This window comes from Heterocephalus glaber, unplaced genomic scaffold (assembly GCF_053883595.1).
Source record: "Heterocephalus glaber isolate CG9 unplaced genomic scaffold, H.glaber_assembly_v1.0 deba00001463, whole genome shotgun sequence".
NCBI classification, from domain to species: domain Eukaryota; kingdom Metazoa; phylum Chordata; class Mammalia; order Rodentia; family Bathyergidae; genus Heterocephalus; species Heterocephalus glaber.
The window spans coordinates 13,821,127-13,839,688 of NW_028258310.1; the positions used below are offsets into that span (position 1 = coordinate 13,821,127).

The 18,562-nt window shown below is 40.0% G+C and overlaps 1 protein-coding gene across 6 annotated transcripts in view; it reads right to left on the bottom strand.

The window, feature by feature from the left end:
• Tcerg1 (transcription elongation regulator 1) overlaps positions 1-18,173 on the bottom strand; it is a 66,190-nt gene extending 48,017 nt beyond the window's left edge. For all 6 annotated transcript variants that reach the window (XR_015438776.1, XM_021266165.2, XM_021266164.2 and 3 more), the window contains exons 1-4: positions 18,039-18,173; positions 6,545-6,770; positions 3,197-3,349; positions 1,479-1,986 (exon numbers count right to left, since the gene is read on the bottom strand). Coding sequence is in view for 5 of the 6 variants with exons in the window: in XM_021266165.2 (XP_021121824.1) it covers positions 1,479-1,986; positions 3,197-3,349; positions 6,545-6,770; positions 18,039-18,097 (946 nt within the window). In the remaining variant the exon portion in view is untranslated. The remainder of the gene's footprint in view (positions 1-1,478; positions 1,987-3,196; positions 3,350-6,544; positions 6,771-18,038) is intronic.
• Between the last annotated feature and the right edge of the window lie 389 nt (positions 18,174-18,562).

The window sequence follows — 18,562 nt, forward strand, 5'->3', positions numbered from 1 at the left end:
TTTAAGCAATAAAACGCCCTCATATGGAACTATGTTACTTTTATTAATACCCTTCTCTCATTACCACCACAGGTATACCATAAATACTGGCAGTTTTCTGCCTTGCCACACAAGTTTTGGAAACATGAAGCTAATAAAAAGGTAAAGATCCTCATCTAGTTAGTTACTACAACAGTTATAATTCCATGTTCATCTTAGCCACAAAAGAAAACAAACTTGTAAAGCACTATTTACATTTTTCTGTTTGGTTGCTTTCCCTCAAGCTATCTAAAAATTAAGCAGGTCTTTAAAAACTGTCTACACGTGACATGTTATTTAGCTCAGTAAAATTCAAATTTGAATCACTGTAACTAAATACATACTGGTTGTACACTAATTCTCAAGTTCCTGTAGCTATCAGGTAGGGGGATGCTTTTTTAAATTCTTATCTATCATCTAGATAGTAAAATAATACAAACTATAATCCATTGGAAAAGCTATATATAGTTAGCGCATTATCACAACAAATAATTAAAACAGTAAAATTATGCTTTAAATATTTTTGGACTTAGTCTCAGCCTGCACAGTTAAATAGGAACATCCACACAAATAAATAAGTCCCTGCAATCTGGTATTTATAGACTCACTTTTCTTTAAAACTATCTAATCTTTGGGTTTCTGTGACTTTATATATAAAAATCCTCTTGTTTTTCTGACATCTTTTCAACTTATTTCATCTGCCTACATCCTAGGATCTACCACCTCTAAAAGAGATTACTGACAAGTTCCTAGGAAGTCTCCTGACATTAACAGTGCCAAAAAACTAGCACCAGAAAAATTTTCCAGAAGTCTGCATTTATACAAGCTCCAGAGTTTGTCTCACCCAACTGCCTGCTTAAGACCTTTAATAATCTGATCTTGCTTATTTCATCTACTAACCAATATAAACCATCTTACCCCACAAACTATATAATTGTTTTTTTCCCAACCTTTGTTCATCTTGTTCCTATCTTCAAGTCCATTCCTTACTTGTGCACTTGGTCAAATCCTATCCCATAGCCTTCATGATATACTTCCATAGCTATGCAGTTCACCCATTTCTCACCTCTCCATTTCTCAAGTTCTTGTTCATTTTCACTGTGTAATTTTGCACTCTATTTGATTTTACATCTATTACTCTTGCCTCAAGTAGAAAAACTCTAACTCTGTAAGGTAATTGTCAAGACTTACATTTATTTTACAAACCACACTACACCTGTTATTAGTGGTGGCCAAGTTGATAGCTAACTCTCACCTCTGCAGTTCAACCTCATGAACTGCAAATGGGCAAATAATTTCCTCTTCTAATGTAAATCTGTTTTCTTTAATCTAAGTTTTAATGTCAAAAATGTATAACATCAAGGATAATACCAAAAACACTATAGTCATTTCAGAGTGCGGTCCCTATTTGTTTATTTCTCTAGCCCCTAAATGAAAACACATGCCAGGCTGGTACTCACTTGATACTGTCTGCACAACCGAAGTAGCAGTTGTTGTGGTTGAAGTGGTAGAGGATGGGGTGGATGATGGTGTTGAAGTAGACACTGCAGGTGCTGGGCTACTAGTCGTAGGGGTGGAAGCTCCTACTGCTTGTGCTTGTACTTGTGCCTGGGCCTGAGCCTGGGCCTGGGCCTGGGCCTGGGCCTGAGCCTGGGCCTGAGCCTGGGCCTGTGCCTGTGCCTGTGCCTGGGCCTGGGCCTGAGCCTGAGCCTGGGCCTGGGCCTGGGCCTGGGCCTGGGCCTGCGCCTGCGCCTGGGCCTGGGCCTGGGCCTGGGCCTGGGCCTGCGCCTGGGCCTGCGCCTGGGCCTGGGCCTGGGCCTGCGCCTGGGCCTGGGCCTGGGCCTGGGCCTGGGCCTGAACCTGTGCTTGGGCTGCAAGCATAGGTGTCAGTTCTGACTGCTGAATAACCTTAACTCCATCTGGTTTGGTCCATGCAGATTCACGTGTCCGAGCATTGTAATAATAAACCTGCAGAGGAAGCAGAGTTATTACAGAATCCATCAACCATTATTAGAAATAATGAAACTTGCCAAGGATTTAGCTCAGCGGCACTTTAAAGTCCTAAGTTCAACCCCCGGTACCAAAAATAAATAAATAAATAATAATAATACAACTATATTTTGAAGAATAATAATAATAATAATAATGCAACTATATTTTGTCTTTAAAAAGGTATTTAAAAATAACTTAGAAGGGCCAGGGATGTAGCTCAGTGGTTCCACCGCCTGCCTTGCAAGCACAAGGACCCAAGTTCGATCCCCGGTTCCAAAAAAAACTCAGAAAAGAGAAAGTATTCCAGAATAGGTTATTCATATACTGTGGACTGACTACAGGTAATTCCATTCTCAATTTTTTTAAGGTAAAAAAAAAGGCTGCATTTTTAACATATACAAAAAAGAAAAACCAATGTTTTATTTTGTAAAGAAAGTTAGCTTAGCAGGTATGACACTGCTATCTTTATAAAGTCCTGCTTACAAAGCTGGCCTTGGCTAGTCTGGGAGCCTGAATTTCAGAGGGTTGCCACCATTCTCACTACTAAGAATGATTCAACATGCCTAAAACATTTATGCAAAAAATGCAGTTCTGTTGAACTTCTGCTTTCCTTTAAGGAGTGTTAAGTCTTGGTATGTGCTAAACAGATGGTACCTATGCAACCAGCCTCAATGAAAATCCCCAACAAAAAAGACACCTAAGCTCAGGGGAACTTTCATGTAGGAAACATTTCACATGTATTATCATCATTCCACAGCAAGGAAAAGAAGACCATCCTATGTGATTCCTCAGGGAGAGGACTCTTGGAAGATTGTGCCTGTTTTCCTTCATACTTTCCCTCATGCACCTACTTCCCTTTGCTATTTTGCTCTATAACCTTTCAGTGTAGTAAGTCTTAGCTATGAGCCTATGTGCCTTGCCCTGTAGCAAATGACCAAACTTGGGAATAGTCTTGTGAACCAATGACACATCATAAAACATAAGCTTCAGAGTCACAGGTACATGAATGTACACTAGTACACAGAAAGCCTTATAACTGCACAGAAGTCTAACCCAGTCAGCTTTCCTGAAGTCACACCCTATCCTCTGCTTAACCCAGGCTCATTCTTAATTGATGAAGACAGACGTTAATCTCAATCTGCCACTGCTATCAGGAAAGTAACAAGTTTTCTGTTTTATAATTTACCTTTCCATCTGGAGTTTTATTTTCAACCCATATCTCCTCAGTAGGAGGCAGTGCTGGAGTACCAGGAGCAGTCACAGGAGGCATTCCTGGTGGAAACATCATCCCTGGAGGTGGAGGCATGGTGCCCATGGGTGGTGGCATGAAAGGTGGTCTCTGTTAATTCACAAGAACAGTTACAGTCACTTGGAATTACTTTTTTTTCTTCAAATTATTACTGAATTCTACCCAAAAGTAAAGTAGTTCTACAGTCTGTTCAAATACATCATCTGTTGTGTAAGCCAAGTTTCTCTGTAATAAAAATGATTACTAAACATTTTAATTTAAAAAAAATATATATCAAAACCTAACACGAGTCACCTCTGGGTGAACTCTGCGTTTTTCTCTATACATTATCTACATTTTTTTCATACAATGGGTAATAGATTACTTTTAAAATAAAAAATTGGATCCTCTTTTGGTACCAGGCAGCCAATGCCTTACAGCTCACCCACAATAGATACTAGTCAAAGAAAAACATTTTACAAGACACGGCAATAACCAAAACAGAAAATCATATTCACCTAATCCTTTAATCTCTTTTCTTACAAGAAAAATATTAGCCAAAAAAACATTCACTGTCTCCTATTTTTCATAACAATAAAGGTCATCAAAGATATGAACATCAATAAAGTTTAAAAATAAAGTAAAATAGTTATCTATCCAAGAAGTTTTGGGGGGGCAAGTGTGTGTGTCTATGTTGGGTATTGAATCTGAGACACTTACACACACTCTACCCTAGACTACACCCCGAGCTGCCGTCCACCCTACCCTTTAGTGGAAAATTAGAATTCAACTCAAGATATGGTACAGTTTTTGAACTTACCAGAGCTATTAGTGATTCAAAAGTATCTCTGAAAATTCCTCCACTGCTATTTTTCAGTGACGACTGACACGACTCAAAGTGTCAAACTAAAAGAATTTAACTGCAATTGCTGTATCTTACTGAAGCAGAAATGGAAAAACTGTCCCTCTTTAAAAAAACATATACCCAATCTGTGGCTTGGCTTTTTGTTATGGTTGGGTTTGTTTTAGGTTTTTTGGGTACTGGAGATTGAACCCAGGGGTGCTCTACCACTGAGCTATTCCCCCACCACCTCATTTATTTTGAGACAGGGTCTCACTAGGTTGCCCAAGCTGGCCTCTCTAATTTTTTTTTTTTTTTGAGACAGGGTCTCATTATGTAGTCCAGGCTGGCATTGAACTCACTATATAGTCCAGGCTGGCCTCAAACTTGTGGTGATACTCCTGCCTCAGGGTCCCTAGTGCTAGGATTACAAGCATGCGCCACCACACCTGGCTAGGCCTCTCCAATTTGCAATCCTTCTGCCTCAGCCTCCAGAGTAGCTGGTATTATGGGTACGTGCCACTGCACCAGGCTCCCAATTGCTTGAATACAAATTTCAAAATTAAAAATAACAAATAATAGGCTTAATATTTTAAAAACAGATCTAGAACAATGATTAAAAAGATTTCTTTTACCATCTACAAGTAAAATTAGAATTCAATTGTCCAAAGTATACTTAAACTGAATAAAGGAAACTACGCTAATATTAAACTATATCCCATTTCCCTAAAAATATTTTCTTTTCCTTACTCATTTTTGTTGGATTCAGTTTCATGTCTTTCAAGCATCAACACACAGATTCACATTATATAAAATATCTACAATTTGTCTCATCCACCCTTAGCTAGAAATCACTTCAATTTAAAATGAAACTACACAATTATCCATCAAGACCAAGAAAAGCATCACTATATTAGAGTATTCCATCATAACATTTGATATATTTCCATTAGAGGGTTATATCAGTCCACTATATTTATAATATCCCATACTAGGTTTAACTCTTTTTTTGAGGCAGGGTCTCCCTTTGTAGTTCAGGCTGGCCTTGAACTCACTATGTAGCCCAGGCTGGCCTCAAACTCTCCTGCCTCAGCCTCCCGACTCCTGGGATTACAGGTGTGCGCCACCACAGGTGGGCTCTAGGTTTAACTTTTTGGGGGGTGGGGTATCGGAGATCGAACTCCGGACCTTGTGTTTGCGAGGCAGGCAGTGGAACCACTGAGCTAAATCCCTGGCCCTAGGTTTAACTCTTAAAAGCACAAAGAATAAATCCTCATGGACTAAATTCCCAGAGTTACTATGTCAAAAAGCTGTATTTTTTTCTAATTTTGCAGCAAATATAAAACCACATCCCTTAAAAGGTATACGATTATCTCTTCCAACTTTTAGTATAGTTCATTCTTGATTAAACTAATGGAAAGGAGATGATACTATATATTTACTTGGTTTCATAAACATACAAGCTAAACTTAAGAAAATACACATTCAAAAAAAAAGAATACAATCCCAAAACTGACGTTTGAGAGTTGATACTTGCATGACCTCAAGTCACACAATACATTAGTTACACTGGAAAGGGATATAAGCCTCAAGTTAAAATATCACAAATGGAGCTGGGTGTGGTGGTGCACACCTGTAATCCCAGCACTCCACAGGCTGAGGGAGGAGGATCACTGTGAGTTCGAGGCCAGCCTGGGCTATGTAGTAAGTTCAGGGCCAGCCTGAACTATAAAGGGAGACCCTGCCTCAAAAAACCAAAAAAAAAAAATCGCAAATGTTTTTATTTACAGAAATCTCATAATAAATCTTTTTCTAAAATAGTAAAAAAATTCTAATAGAGATTACATCATTCAAATATTGCACTGCATGTATTTTTATAACTACTGATACTATAAATCACTGAACATAATAAGTTTCTTCCACTTAATACTTTAAAATTTCAACTTCATCTCCCATAAAGAAGACAGGTTACTAAAAAACAATTCAAGCAGGCGTGGTGGCACACGCCTGTAATCTCAGCATTCCAGAGGCTAAGGCAAAAGGATTGCCCTGAGTTTGAGGCCAACCTGGGCTACATAGTGAGTTCAAGGCCAGCCTGAACTACATAGTGAGATCCTGTCTCAAAAATCAGGGCCAGGGATTTAGCTCAGTGGTAGTGCCTGCCTTGCATGCATAAGGTCCTGAGTTGGATCCCTGGTACCAATAAACAAACAAACAATTTATAGCACTACTACAGGTAGGTAAGAATTATTCTGCTCAATCAGTAGATTTACATGTACATTTTTGAATTACCATCTAAACTCCTGTCCTAAATTTCTACAGATTATGGCTATCACCATGTAGAAACCTCTTTTGCTCATTGTCCTATAAATTGAAACTGTTTTAAAATGTAAATTATAAGGCAAAATCCATATATAATATTCATGTTGATGTCAACAAAGAAATGGCAACTTCTATATCCTTACCTGGAGGTGTGGAGGGCCCATAGGTGGAGGTATCCCTCCTGGAGGAGGCATTGGCGGCATATTAGGATCAAAAGGAGGACGCCCAAAGGGGGGCCGCGGTGGTGGAGGAGGTCCTCGCATCATACCAAAAGGTGGGGGCGGTCGCATAAGAGGTGGAGGGCCTCGCATCACTGCATTTGGTGGGGGAGCAGGGCCTCGGAACCTCAAGGCCTGCTGTTGAGCCATCCTGTGTGAAAAACAAAAAAAAACCACATTTCTCTTCTCAGATTTATTAAAAAAAATAAAAGAGTAGCTGCTGACCTTTAATTACATCAAATATAAAAGGCCTGTAAGTAAAACTGGAGCTTGAAAGCCATCACTTTACAACCATCACCATTTTGCAACCATCACGGTAAAAACCATCAGTGAGAATACCCAAACAATGCCAAATCCAGGAGGAAATTTGGATGAGGAGAGATGTGTCTGCTCCTGTGCTAATTACAGTCACAAAGCAAGATGAAAAACACGATAGGAAAATTAGGCAATACCTTGACCAAGATGATCAAAACTATTGTCTCCTAAAGAAAGATGGGTAACATGGGACCGACAGGGGTATACAGTATCACCTATTCCAGCCAAGAATGTACAACCTTAATTCAGTAATAAGGAATGTTCTACTAAAGAGGTAATCATCAAAAATATCAGAAAAGACTGAGAAAGGCTGTAGAAATGTTCCAGATTAAAGAAGGCTAAAAAGACATGACAATGCAATACTAAATTTAGCCTGGGTGCTATAGCAGAGGGAAGAAATGCTATAAAAAATGAGAGGTCCGGCGAATCACCCACTGCAGACAGGCAGGTCTGCCCACGCCCTACCGAGGTCCCCAGTCACGTGGAAGATTCCAAATCACCCCACTGCAGACAGTCAGCCACCTGGTTCCACACTACAAAAACGTAGAGGACACCAGATCACCAGACCAAGGTACTGAGTCCCACTGCTCCCGACCCAGAGGTAGGGGCTTCTGAGCCATCGTCCCACTGCTCCTGGTCCAGAGGAAGGGGCTTCCTGGTCACCATCCCTCCCGCTGCTCCCACCCCACAGGAAAGGGCTTTTGGGCCACCTTCTGTCCCGCTGCTCCTGGCCCAGAAGAAGGGGCTTCCGGGCCACCATCCCTCCCACTGCTCCTGGACCAGAGGTAGGGGCTTCTGAGCCGCCATCCCACTGCTCCTGGTCCAGAGGAAGGGGCTTCCCGGCCACCATCCCTCCCACTGCTCCCAGCCCACAGGAAAGGGCTTTTGGGTCACCATCCCTACCGCTGCTCCCGGCCCCTGGCCCACCTCACCCAGCTCAGAGGAAGTAATCCGTGCAGGCGCTAACAGCCCCCGGCCGCCCCAGTCGAAATGAGAAAACACGTAAATAAGTCTAAAAACCAGACTTCCAGATCACCTACAGCAACCCCAAAGGGAAATGACATGGAACACTCTGATATTCAACCACCTGGACCCACTGAACTGGCAACAAAAGGGGATCTGGAAAAAATGAAATCAGAAATAATTTCTCAGATAACAGGAGAAATTGTCCCCCTACTGCAAGACATGATTAATAAATCTAGAGAGGCGCACAGGAACATGATGGAATCCCAACATAAAAAACAAATGGAATCCATAAAACAGATGAAAATAGATTTCCAGGACATGAAAAACTCCACTGAAAGTCTACACAGCAGAATGAGCCAGTGTGAGGACAGAATTTCAGATATAGAAGATAAGATTGTGATTAGTGACCAGGAAAAGAAAAATTGCTTCAAAATTATAAGGGAACATGAGAAATCAATCCAGCAGCTGCTAGATGATGCAAAGAAGAATAACATAAGACTGATTGGAGTCAATGAAGAAACAGGAGAGAGTGCAGATGACATAAAAAATCTCTTCACAGAAATAATGGCAGGAAACTTCCCAAGCAGGGGAAAAGAGCTTGACATACAGATAAGTAAGGCATATAGGACTCCAGATAGGCTTGATCAAAAAAAATCTACACATAGGCATATAATTGTTAAGATTCCAGAAACTCAACAGAAGAACAAAGTTCTCCAAGCAGTTAGAGAAAAGAAACAAATCACATACAAAGGAAAGCCCATCAGAATCACAAGCAGACTTCCCAACACAAACCATCAAGGCAAGAAGAGCTTGGAGTGACATATTATCAGCCCTAAAAGAAAACAGTCTCCAATCCAGATTAATGTACCTTGCAAAACTATCTTTCAAAATTGATGGATAAATAAGGTACTTTCATGACAAAGAGTACCTTAGGAACTTTGTGAATACCAAACCAGCACTTCAAAGAATTTTACACAACATCCTAGGAACAGACATTGAGGATCACAACCCCAGGAAGCAAAGCAGAATGAACCCATCCGGCATGACAAGAAATTAAATGGAAAGGGGGAGAACCCAACAAAAAGAAAAAGTCATGGCAATGACGAGTCAATACATTTCGGTTATAACCATCAATGTTAATGGTCTCAATTCACCAGTCAAAATAAATAGACTGGCAGAAGGGGTGAAGAAGCAAAATCCAACAATATCCTGCATACAAGAAACACACTTAATTCAAAATGAAGCTCATAGACTGAAAGTTAAAGGGTGGAAAACAATATTCCATGTGACGGAAACCCGAAAAAAAGCAGGAGTAGCTATCCTCTTTGCAGATCAAGTAGATTTCAAACCAACACTGATTAAGAGAGATGAAGAAGGACACTACATCCTTGTAAAAGGAACAATTCAAGAGGAAGAGATGACAATCATAAATATCCACGCACCAAACACTAGTGCGCCCAACTATATAAAACAAATACTACTGGACATGAAAAGTCATATATGCACTAAATACAATTGTAGTAGGGGACCTCAATACCCCACTGTCACAAATAGATAGATCAACTAGACAAAAAATAAGTAATGAAATACTAGAACTCAATTGAACTCTTGAACAAATGAACTTAACAGATGTTTACAGAGTCTTCCACCCCACAAAATCAGAATACACATTCTTCTCAGCTGCACATGGGTCATTCTCCAAAGCAGACCACATACTCACACAGAGAACATGTTTAAGTAAGTGCAAAGGAATTGAAGTTATCCCCTGTATATTATCAGACCATAGTGCGATGAAATTGGAGATCCATAGCAAAAGAAACTCAAAAAATTTCATAAACATGTGACTCAAAAAATTTCATAAACATGTGGAAATTGAACAACACACTTCTGAATAACCAATGGGTCACAGAGGAAATTAAAGAAGAAATAAGACAGTTCCTTCAATTAAATGACAATAACAATACAACATATAGGAATCTGTGGGACACAATGAAAGCAGTCTTACAAGGGAAATTCATAGCAGTGAGTACACATATTAGGAAAACAGAATGAGCCCAATTAAACAACCTCATGCTGAACCTCAAGCTTCTAGAAAAAGAAGAGCAGGACAACCCCAGAGCTCATACAAGGGAGGAAATTATAAAGATCAGAGGAGAAATCAATGCAATGGAGACTAAGAGAATGATACAAAAAAAAAAAAAAAAATCAATGGAGCCAAGAGGTGGTTCTTCGAAAGAATCAACAAAATTGACAAACCTTTAGCCAACCTTGTCAGAAAAAGGAAAGAAAAGGCCCAAATCCATGCAATTAGGAATGAAAAGGGTGAAACTACAACAGACCCAGCAGAAATAAATCCAGAGGATCATCAATACCTACTTCCAGAACCTATACACCAATAAGATGGACAACACAGAAGAAATGGACAGATTCCTAGATACATATGAATTACCAAAGTTGAACGAAGAAGACCTAAAAATTCTGAACAACCCAATATCAACCAATGAAATTGAAAATGCAATTAAAAACTTATCAACTAAGAAAAGCCCAGGCCCTGATGGCTTCACTGCTGAATTCTACAAGACATTAAGAGAGGAACTGCTGCCACTACTGTTTAAACTCTTCAATGAAATTGAAATTGAAAGGGAAGTAATACTCCCAAATTCATTCCTGGAAGCAAGCATCACCTTGATCCCCAAAGCAGAGAAAGACCCAACTGAAAAAGAGAACTATAGGCCAATCTCACTAATGAACATAGATGCAAAAATCCTTCGTAAGATAATGGCAAACAGAATGCAGAAGATCATCAAGAAGATCATACACCCTGATCAAGTGGGATTCATCCCAGGGATGCAGGGATGGTTCAATATACAAAAATCAATCAATGTAATACACTATATCAATAGAGCCAAGGACAAAAACCATATGATTATCTCCATAGATGCAGAAAGAGCATTTGACAAAATCCAACATGCGTTTATGATAAAAACCCTACAAAAAATTGGAATAGATGGTCTCTACCTCAAACTGATAGAAGTCATCTATGAAAAACCAACAGCCAATATCATGCTAAATGGTCAAAAATTGAAATCCTTCACACTAAAATCAGGAACAAGACAAGGATGTCCACCATCACCACTCTTGTTCAATATAGTTCTGGAAACATTAGCCACGGCAATTAGACAAGAGAAAGAAATAAAAGGAATAAAGATAGGTAATGAAGAAGTCAAACTGTCATTATTTGCAGATGACATGATACTCTATATAGAAGACCCCAAGGACTCCACCAAAAGTCTTCTAGGCTTAATAACCAAATTCAGTAGAATAGCTGGGAACAAGGTCATCACACAAAAATCAATAGCTTTCCTCTTCATGAACAACAGACTCACTGAGAGAGAAATAGGGAAAATAATTCCTTTCACAATAGCATCCAAAAAACTGAAACACCTAGGAATCAACCTAACAAAAGACATCAAAGACCTCTTCTCTGAAAACTATAGCACTCTGAAAAGAGAGGTTGAAGATGATGTCAGAAAATGGACAGACATCCCCTGCTCCTGGGTAGGAAGGATTAATATAGGGAAAATGGCCATACTTCCAAAACTGCTATATAGATTTAATGCAATTCCAATTGGGATCACAGCAGCATACTTCACGGACCTTGAGAAAACAATCCAAAAATTCATTTGGAACAAGAAGAGACCCAGAATAGCAAAAGCAATTCTAGGTAACAGAGACATGGCAGGGGGTATCACAATCCCCAACCTGCAACTCTACTACAAAGCTACTGTGATAAAAACAGCATGGTGCTGGCAAAGAAACAGACCTGAGGAACAGTGGAACAGATTAGAAGATGCAGAAACAACTCCAGACGCACTCAGCCACCTCATCTTCAACAAAGGAGCCAAACACCCTCACTGGAGGAAAGATAGCCTCTTTAATAAATGGTGCTGGAAAAATTGGGCTTCAACTTGCCAAAGATTACAACTAGATCTGTATCTCTCACCATGCACTAACCTAAAATCAATATGGATTAAAGATCTAAATATTAAAATAGAAACTCTGAACCAGTTGGAACAGAGGTTAGGTAGAACCCTTGAAGACATCGGTGTAGGAAAAGATTTTATGAACAAAACCTCAGTTGCCCGTGAACTAGCACAAACAATCAACAAATGGGATCTCTTCTTATTAAAAGGCTTCTGCACAGCAAGAGAAACCACCAGCAGTGTGAAGAGACAACCCACAATGTGGGAAAAAATCTTCACCTGCTCTTCCTCAGACAAAGGTCTACTATCTCAAATCTATAAAGAACTTAAAAAGATCAGATCTCCCAAATTTAAAGACCCAATCCAAAAATGGGCATCAGAAATGAACAGACATTTCTCAGACAAAGAAGTAGAAATAGCAAATAAATACATGAAAAAATGTTCAACATCACTGGTCATTCGAGAGATGCAAATGAAAACAACGCTGAGATTCCACTTCACTCCAGAAAGAATGGCTGCTATCATGAAATCAACCAATAACAAATGCTGGTGGGGCTGTGGGGAAAGAGGAACCCTGCTCCACCGCTGGTGGGAGTGTAGACTGGTGCAACCACTGTGGAAATCAGTATGGAGATACCTCAGAGAACTAGGACTGGAAGGCCCATTTGACCCCGCTATTCCACTGCTGGGGATCTTCCCCAAAGAATTAAAAGAATCATACCATAGTGATATATGTGTACCCATGTTCATAGCAGCACAGTTTGTGATAGCTAAAACTTGGAAACAGCCCAAATGCCCATCAACTGGAGACTGGATAAAGAAAATGTGGTTTTTTTATAAAATGGAGTACCACTCAGCCATAAAAAATGAGAAATTAGAGGCATTTATAGCTAAGTATCCACCTAATGTATCCACATTGAGGCGATACTCTTAAGTGAAATAAATAGGACACACATGTATAAATACCGAATAGTTTCTCTGGTGTGAGAAACTGAAAGTTTAAATAAGGACTAAATGTGTAATAGGTAATGTGAAATAGGAAGAAAAGGGGCAAAGAGGAAGGAAGTGGGAGGGCTAGGGGAAAGGATAGAAGGGAATGGGATTAATATGAGAAAATGGAAAAATAGGAACAAAATCTTTGTAAATAGGGAGGAATGGAGGGGTTGAAGGGAGGGCTGGGCAAGGGTAAAAAATAAGAACCAAGAGAGACTATGTAAAGGTGCAAATTTCCAATGATGAATGTCATTATGTTGTATACCTAAAATGTACCAATTATTAGAATGAATAATCAATAATGTAAAATAGGAAAAAAAGGTCCAAAGGGGTAGGGGTAGTGGGAGGGGCAGGGGAAAGGAAAGAAGGGAAAGGAAAAATGATGAGAAATGGAAAAAATGGTAATAAAGTCTTTGTAAATAGGGAAGGGTGGGCTAGGAATGGGGAAAAAATAAGAACCAAGATGCATCATGTAAAGGTATAAGTTCCCAATGAGAAATGTAATTGTATTGTATACCTACAATGTACCAATAAAGGCATTTAATTAAAAAAAATTATTGGATCAACTGACAAGTATTATATCATTATAAATTCATGAAGTTGATTACTGGGCTATAGTTACTTAGAAAATAAACACTGAGGGAACAGAGACGAGACCCAGTGGTAAGAGCACATGCTTAGCAGGTACAAGGCCCTGGGTTCAATCCAAAAAAGGAGGGAGAAAGAAAAGTACAAAATGATTACTTATGAATAAATAAAAGACCACAAATATATTTATCACCACAAATAACTTACAGTAAAAAAGAGCATGCTTGTATGCAAATGAAAAATCAAGAGGTAAAATATTAACCTTCTGTACTTTTTGTAAGTGTGAAATTACTTCCAAATTCAAAGTTTAAAAAAGGGTGGATGTAAGTTAAGAGGTCAGTGGTATTCTCCATCTAGAGGGAATGGCTTTCCTTCACTGTATGCCATTCCTCCTTCTCTAAATAACCTAATGTACTTCACTTTGGTATTTAAACAAATAAACAGTGTCATAAATAATAGTATGATCTATCTTTCCCAAGTGCTTTACAAAAATATTAACCCTTCAAAGTGTTAACTATGTGCCAGCCAATGTTCTAAGGTCTTTGGATTTACTCATCATAAAAATCCTATAAAATAGATACTACTATTTCTTCATTTTATAGATGAGGAATTAGAGCACACAAGTTAAATAACTAGCCCATGGACACATAGATGGTTCAGCAGTAAAGCCAAGGTTCAAATATAGGCAAAGGGCTCCTAATAAAAACCATGTAAGCCTCTTTACAGTAGAAATTCTGTTCATTCTTGTATCCCCAGCACATAGTCAGGTCTGACATAGACTTCAATAAATATTTGTTCTTGAACCAATAAATACCTAGGTGATGTTATAACCTAAGCTACCTTACAAGTAGACTATGTAGACAATTCTACAATATGTGTAGTTCTCTTTTTTGGAATTTCATACTTCCTGATTATAGCTTAAAGTTAAGCGTTTAGGTTTGACTCAAGAAAAAGTACTACTAGGGCTCTACCTTTTGTTATTAAGCTAGTTACATTAATTTCTGAGTCTGAGTTTCCTCAGATGTGGGGAACAGAAATAAAAACTACCTCCTATTTCAGTTCACTGAAATAATCCGTGTGAAACATGCAGGCTAGTACTCAGTAACTATCATTACTTTAATTAGCCCACAAAACCTAACATAGCCCTGTACCTGTAAGAGAAACTTAGTTATTAATTTAACTAGATGGTTTTCAAAAGTCTGCCACCAGAATGGTGATGAAATTCATACAATTTCCCTCTTCAGAAGTGTAAAGTTGCCATGGTCAATTATATGTATAGCATGTACTATGCTCTTTATATACAATACACTGCTTCATCAAAACAATCACATCAGAACCTGCAGTGAGGATTAAATGAGTCAACAAAGTAAAATACTTGAAACAGCAACACGTAAGTGCTATATAAGTATTAGCTACAACTACTGTTATTATAAGAATAGTAATAGTATTGGCAAGTGTTAAATAGTATCAATATTAGTAACAGTGTTAGTTTTATTATTGCCTTGCTAACTATATATTTATTATCAGGCCCCATAATCTGGCCCTTGTTGAGGTTTCCACTCTAGTCTTTCTGATCATCACTGAAAAAACAAAACTTTTTTTTTTGGCAGTATCAAGGATTGAAGCCACAGAGTTCACGCTGAGCTAGAGCTCATACACTTTTATTTTGATGCAGGGTCTTGCTAAAGTGGCTGGGCTGGACTGGGCTCACACTTTCAATCTTCCAGCCTCAGCTTCCCAGTGTACTGGGATTACAGGTACTCACCACCATGCCTGAAGTTCATCACTTGGGAGTCACAATGCTCATATTTCCCTCTACCTGGCATGTTCTTTTCAGATCTTTATATGAAAGTCTCTTTATTATTTAGCCTCAGTTCAAATGTCACCTCAAACTCAAACTCCTTCCCACCTCTAGCCTCTCACAACCCCTTTATCTCATTAACCAACTTTTCACTTATAACAGATGCTATGAAGAAATTCCTCACGTATCTGTTTAATTGTGTATTACCTTTATCCACCAGTATATAGTTCCCTCTAGTATACTGCTCTACTATACTGTCGCTTAATTATATAGTACAGTACTTATTTACCAGGCACAGCTATATGGGCAGTACCTCTACTAACTTTCTTAATCCTCACAGTAACCCATGGAGGTAAGTTTAGCGCCATTTTTACAGGGGAAAAATTAAGTTATTAAAGAATCTAGCTACTCAGTAGTAACACCAGTGTATTCTTATTTTTATAGATAAGGAAATTTAAAGTACCTTGTCATAGTATTACTATAAGTAAAGGCCCAAGGTAAAATATTACCTATATACATATGCCTCTACAAGTTACTTTAGAGGTCCTCAAATACAAAAAGATGAACAGCATTTGGACCTCTGGATTTTCCATCTATTGTACATAAGCTATATTACCACTACTTCCAACATTGTGGAAAACAGAAGCCCACTTGCATGAACAGAAACATACACAAAAATTTTCACAAGAATCCTATGGAAATACAAATATATTTTTCTACAAATATTTTATCCAGATAAGCAGTCTCACCAGTGGTGAAGACAAGACTGCAAATATTTTGAAGGGTAAGAATGTAGTAGGGATGGTACTTACATATGGGAGGCAAATTATGGAAACAACTAATTTCAGTCCAGACCCTAAGAACTATCCACTTACACAAGTGACCTTGTTTAACTTACTTCACACTTGAAGGTTGATTCCCTCATTTGGTAGGTTTGGTTTCGTTTAGAATTTAGATCAACCTTAACTAAAATAGAAGCTCCTTGAAGACAGGGCCTTTTTTGCTCAGGTTCAGGACTCACTACCAGCACCTAGGTCAATTAACTGTCACAAAGCACATAATAAATGCCGCTCAGCAAGTGAATCATCTCTAAATCTCCTACCTTCATTTATCTTACCATGTTCTGAACATCTTATTTCCCGTCCAGACACACTTACAACACAAATACAAAGCTAAGCCTCAACTTCTGACATCAAAGCAGCTACATAAACAGCTAATTTACCACAAATCAAGAGAAATGCTAAAGTAAAAGTCTGATACAACGTGCTCTGCAAGCAACTTCTAACCCAAGAAACTAAAGTATAAAATATTTCCAACAATCCCACATAATCTAAAGCCTGATTTAAGTCAATTTTTGCAACAATATCTAGATCACAAATTAAGTTCTACAAGGCTATTTATATACAGCTGAAGATACTTTTTAAAATGCAAACTAAGAAATACATCTAGACTAAGTTTTTGTCATCAGAATCAAGAATAAACTTTCCATCACTAAAACTGAAAGACCCTAACTACACACAGACCACTCCTTATTAGCATGCATATGGGGATAAAGGATGAGATTCACCTCTGAAATAATAATACACTTTTATTCCTCAAAAAGTGGGGATTTTAGTGTGACAATTCAGAATCTGAAACACTATTTTCTTCCAAACAATAACAATATCCATTTCCTTATAAAACTTCATCTAAAATTCTAGACAATATGAAAGTCCCCATAATTTACACTCATGTTTTTCACCTTCACATGTTGACAATGGCACAATTCAGAATGGGAACTGAGTATGTGAAACAACATTTTTCGAATACTGGGGGTTAAAATGAAACATATATGAAGCATATTATTTCCCTCAAAAACCACCCACAAAGGAAAGATTATAAAGGTCACTTTATCATAGTGTAATTACAAATTCCATCGGCATGGAGGTTCCAGAGGAAGAAGGGTCACTACACTCTTTAGGGCAATGTCGTGGAGTAGGTGATGAGAAAACCAATCAAGATCGCAGGTTCTGGGGCCGGAATGCCTGGGCTCCAGTCACTTCCTGGAACCACAACTCTACTCTAGGCTCCACCGAGCCCACCCCTGGGACGCTGTTTCTCCACCTGGAAGAAGGGCGAGTAACTTAACTGCGGAGGCCTCTGGTATGTGGCCTGCAAGATGGAAACAGCAACTAATCCAAAGGGTGGTTGTGAAAAATAAAAGAACCCTAAATAAAGCGCTTACTGGCAAACACTAAGTGCCTAACAAACTCCTGATGCCTTGGTTATTCACAACTACGGGTAATACGGGGGGGGGGGGGGGAACGGAATGAGAGAAAGGAAAAATACCACATGAAGTTGACAAAACCAAGTTGTGTGACAGGCCAGCTGCTAGGCGAAGGCGGGGTCCCCGGCGCCGAGGAGGGTGAGGGGAGACTGAGCCCGGCGAGGGGTCCCCGCAGTAGTGGGGCGGCGGCGAAGAAGCGCGGCCCGCGGCGGGGCGCAGCTAGAAGGCGACTGAAGCGGGCCCAGGGCGGTAGCGCCAAGCCCGGCCTCGGGCCGCGAGAGGCGGAGGGGCCGCACAAATGCCGCAGGGAGCGCCCGGAAAACGCGCAAGAGGCCGCGGCCCGGCTCTCTCATTCAAGCCACCTTCTCCTTCCCCCCTCGTCAACCCCATGTGGTTCTGGCTCCGAGCCGCAAGGCCCCTCCCCGCTGTCCGCCCCGGGTCTCCGCGAGCAGACCAGACCCTGGCACTCCAGTGCACAGTTACGTGAGGGAAGGCAGCGACCCTTACCTGAGCTCCCCCGGGTTGAATCGCTCTCCGTCTCCCCCGTCCCCGCCACGCTCCGCCATTACAGAGGGCCGCGTTCATCCACCCGCCGACCCAGCGTTCCCTATTGGTCAGATGGATCGTCAATCCCAAGAGAGAGAGGCGGAGATAGCAGAGGTGTACAACGTGATTAGTGAAACGTTCCATCAATCCTGGAGTTAGGGGCAGTGTCTGCTTTACTATTGGTTAAAGGGCCCGCCGACTTTGAAAGCGGTATTGAGGCTATCCGTTGATTGGTCGCTCGGAGGCTTTCTGGGAAATGAGACTTTAGCAACGAGGAGCAGTCTGCGCCCCCTAGTGGTAAGAAAAACTAGGTCCTCCTACATTCGGCCCGGCCTGCAGTAGCCACGTGTCTGCCACTTTCCAGGAGCCAGTTGTGGAGCCATATTGGCCACTAGAGGCTCAGATTGAGACGATATTCATTGAATGAGCCAATCAGAATCGATTTAGGTCGCGCCTAAACCAATCACAGAGTTGCTGTGGAAACA